Here is a 3683-nt window from a genome sequence, read left to right as displayed (position 1 = left end):
GGGCGGCGGGGGACGGCGGCGACGCGGCGGGGAGGCGGGGCGGCGGGGGACGACGGTGGCGGCCGAATCGAGCGTGCCGGCGCCGGCGGCTCCCGGTCGGGTGGAGGTGGAGGGAAGGCAGTTGGGGGGAAATTCCCTCCCGCGTGCGTGCGTTGATCGAAATACAGACACCTTCAGTTTTGCCTCTCTATCTGCACTAGTGCATGTCCAGTGGGAAAATGAGGGTGCAACCTTCAAATTTTTTTGAGGGTTAAAGGATTTGAGGGTTCTGTTCCGCGTCAAGTTTCGACCTCAACCTAAAAAAAAAAAATTATCTTGAGAGTTTGACCAATTTGAGGGCTCCGTTAGACATCCTCTTACTCCTTCAACCCTCAATGGACGGGCCGGGTCCAAAGTGACCTTTTGCAGTGGGACGGCGCTCGACCGCTCTGGCAAGAAGCCATGCCGCCGCCAGCCACAGTCGCCCCCTCGGCGGCCCTCCGCCGCGAGGACCTCCTCCGAGTCGCCGCCCCGCTCCGCTCCCTGCTCTCCGCGGCGCCCTACGCGCCCCCCGAGGGCTCCGACACCTCCGTGAAATCCCTCCTCGCCTCACTCCTCCCGTCCCCCTCTGAACCCCCGACGGGCGGGGCCGGCAAGGAGGCCGTGGACCTGCTCCTCTTCTGCGCCGCCGCCCGCGCTGCCTCCGCCGAGGCCCCCGCGCTGCACTGGGTCCCGGAGGGGCTCTCCAGGGCGGCCGCCGCCGCCATGGAGGAGATGGCGGCGATGGGCGGGTGGGGTGGTGTCCCGGAGATGTTGGTCGCCATGATGCCGGAGGCGTTGCCGCCGCTGAAGGCCGTGCTGAAGGACACGGGCGTGGACGCCAATGATGATATGATGATGATTGGCGCCGTGAAGCCGCCCAAGGAGCACGCCTTTGTCGCCGCGCACCAGTTCCGGTGGCTGTTGTCTCAGGTTCGTGCTCCATGATAGTTACACAAGCTTCATTCTCTTTGCAATCAGTAAATTCTAGGACCATAGCTGGATTGTAAGGAGTAGTTTATTTAGGAAAACTTGACACCTGCTTGAATCAAGATGTTCAAATTACTGTGAGAAACAGAAAATGTGTTGCAGCAAGTCCCTATGAAAGCACCGGAAGCATTAATCAGTAGTGTTGAGCCATTTCAGCATTAAAGGTGTTTACCGTAGTTGCTTCTCTGAGTGTTTCAGGTTAATTACCCGAAGCTCGGGGATTTGTGCTGGTTAGTCATTCCATGTGCTTTGACGGCATTGGATCATTGGCCTCTACAAAGGAGATTGTTGCTACACAACAAACTCAAATTGAGGCTCAACAATCTCAACTTGAAGCTCAACAGAAGAAGATCGATTGGCTACAAAATGTCGTGTCTAACTTGGTTGGCATTTCACCTCCTATGGACGGCACTGCTGCAACAGGGCTAGGTTTCACAACTGAGCGGCCAATACCATCTGACGGAATAGGTAGTAACACATCAATCTCAACTATTTTTGTCATTTTTATTCACTGAAAATATATGTAGCATATTGCTTTTGTTAAAGCATTCCAATTTCTGACACAGGTTCGCTGATGTCTAACACTGTACAAAGGATGTCAAGTTTTCCAAGATCATTTGCAAGGTAATGTTATTTTTCCCATGCTCTGGTACTTTAGATGATGCCTCCTACACCTGCAGCTTGCTTAGATATAACAGTGTACTTGGTATCAAGATCTTCTAATCACGATAGTTCTTGCTAATAATTCTGTAACGGAAAATGAAGATACTCATCATGAATATATGGACTTACAAATTCCAATGTATAGCTAGTAATACATGTATACATTTTCAACAGTCATTTGAGGCCAGGATATAGACCTACTCCAACTTCTTCTGATGGAAATGGTATGATCAGTTTGCCTCTGCTTCAAACAATCAAAATACTATGTGATTTGGAAAATTTCTTCATGATCTTAATCTTGATGGTCCAAATTTGTGAATCACAGGCTCTCTGGTGTCGGATGGAGGGTCTAGGTATTCATGATCAGTGCTACCTTCATTTTATGTTGGTTAGTTGCCTTTGTCTACCATCCTTTTCATTTTTCTACTGACATACACAAAGCAATTATAGATTTGGTGGAAAACCAGTAGCTAACGGCAAGTTGATGATTTTCGAGGATCCTTTATAGATTTCTTGTGTTCTCGGTCGTGGCTGATTGTAGATTTTTGTGGTGAAACTTTGGCTGCTGACATGATGGTATTGTGGTTTAGAGACACCACGCCATTATGTCTAGCGTTAAAATGGATACTTTCTTTTTGCGGGTAGAAACAAACAGATTCTACCCAAGTGATCAGTGTATGTGTTAACCTTTAGATTGACTGGATTAAGACTTGAGTCCAGTAGGAAAGTGAAACAAATACGAGTAGATAACAGAAAATATCTAACGAATGATCTTCAGTGGTGCCATCTCTGACGATTTGGCTGATATTTTTAGGGTTGTGCCACTAGATGAAACTTTGGCTGCAGAAATGGTGGCGTTGTAACCTGAAGAAAATAGCTACATATTTCTATGCCTGTTATCATCCACAAATGAGCTTTCATAACTGAGACTGATAGTAGAAATTAAAAGTAGGTAGGTGGCGCACTTTCCTGTGTATGTGTGTAGTTTTTCTTCCTGTCGATGTTGTTGAGCTTCTGAGCTATGGCAAAGCTGATCAAGTGACTGGCAATTTGGTTTCTCCAGCTTAGTTTGTTGGCATGCTTGCAGTCTTTCTGGTGTTTCTCATGTCTGATGTTGTTAATGAGATAACATGTGCGCTGGCCACCATTATATAGGAGATGACCTTGGAGGAGCAGCGGAAAGCAATACTCGAGCTAAAGACCGAGAAGAGAAAACTATTGCCTCTGCATTTCTTGCACATCTAGTAGACTATGTTGGATCTAAAGAAAATTCAGTGTACACATGCTAAATGTAATGTTTGGATCATATTAGGGTTTACTGATTGGATCATATGTTCAGATCAGTACTAAAGATGGTACTGTACTTTGCAAATGCTAGAGTGGTATTTCCTACTTGCGAAACAAAATTCAGATTAGCATGTAATGTTTGGATCTTAAGTGTACAAATGTTGATTATGAACTTCTTATTGTCAAATGTCTAAAATTCTGAGATTTCTTGCATACTGTTAATGTCAGCGTGTGACAATATATTGTACCTATGATATAGTTGCTTTCTCATGCCTGTAGTTACCAAGGTTTACAATCTTTTGGTTACAAAAGATGTCTAGTCTCCAACATGTAGCTGGTCTCTACATTCTTTTGGTCACCGAGCCTTGGCTGGTCACTTGATATCTCTAGCCACTAACCATGTACATGGTGGCTGTACATTTTTAGCAACCAAGTTGTCCATGGTCTCTAGATATCATTAGTCACCAAGTCTCCCTTGGTCGCTAGATGCCATTAGTTAAGATTTGGTTGGTAGCTATTGGTATGACATTTAGTGACCAGGGTTCTCAATGTTGGTCGCTCAATATCTATAGCGACTAGACTATAGCCACCGCGAAGCGACCAAGTAGTGTTGGTACCAGTAGACCACCAGCGACCAATTTTGTACTTTTAGCAACCGATCACCTTGGTGGCTAAAACTCATATCTCTAGTAGTGATAAATGGTGTTTTTATTGACTTAAAATGT

The 3683-nt window shown here is 46.0% G+C and overlaps 1 protein-coding gene across 2 annotated transcripts; it reads left to right on the top strand.

Moving 5' to 3' along the window:
• Window positions 1-398: 398 nt before the first annotated feature.
• On the top strand, window positions 399-3108 carry LOC119340462 (uncharacterized protein At2g39910-like). 2 transcript variants are annotated; one of them, XR_005164555.1, is made up of 6 exons: window positions 399-951; window positions 1207-1476; window positions 1575-1632; window positions 1846-1895; window positions 1997-2059; window positions 2827-3108. XR_005164555.1 is itself a non-coding variant. In XM_037612371.1 (2 exons), exons 1-2 carry the CDS (start codon window positions 442-444, stop codon window positions 1435-1437), a joined length of 741 nt encoding a protein of 246 aa, XP_037468268.1. In that variant the 5' UTR covers window positions 399-441; the 3' UTR covers window positions 1438-1545. The 2 variants fall into 2 exon arrangements, 1 of the variants encoding a protein (XP_037468268.1); XM_037612371.1 differs by lacking the exons at window positions 1575-1632; window positions 1846-1895; window positions 1997-2059; window positions 2827-3108 and having other exon boundaries at window positions 1207-1545.
• Window positions 3109-3683: the final 575 nt, after the last annotated feature.

This window comes from Triticum dicoccoides, chromosome 7B (assembly GCF_002162155.2).
Source record: "Triticum dicoccoides isolate Atlit2015 ecotype Zavitan chromosome 7B, WEW_v2.0, whole genome shotgun sequence".
NCBI classification, from domain to species: Eukaryota; Viridiplantae; Streptophyta; class Magnoliopsida; order Poales; family Poaceae; genus Triticum; species Triticum dicoccoides.
Note: the sequence above shows the minus strand (reverse complement) of the source record. Positions and strands in the feature narration are given on the sequence as shown.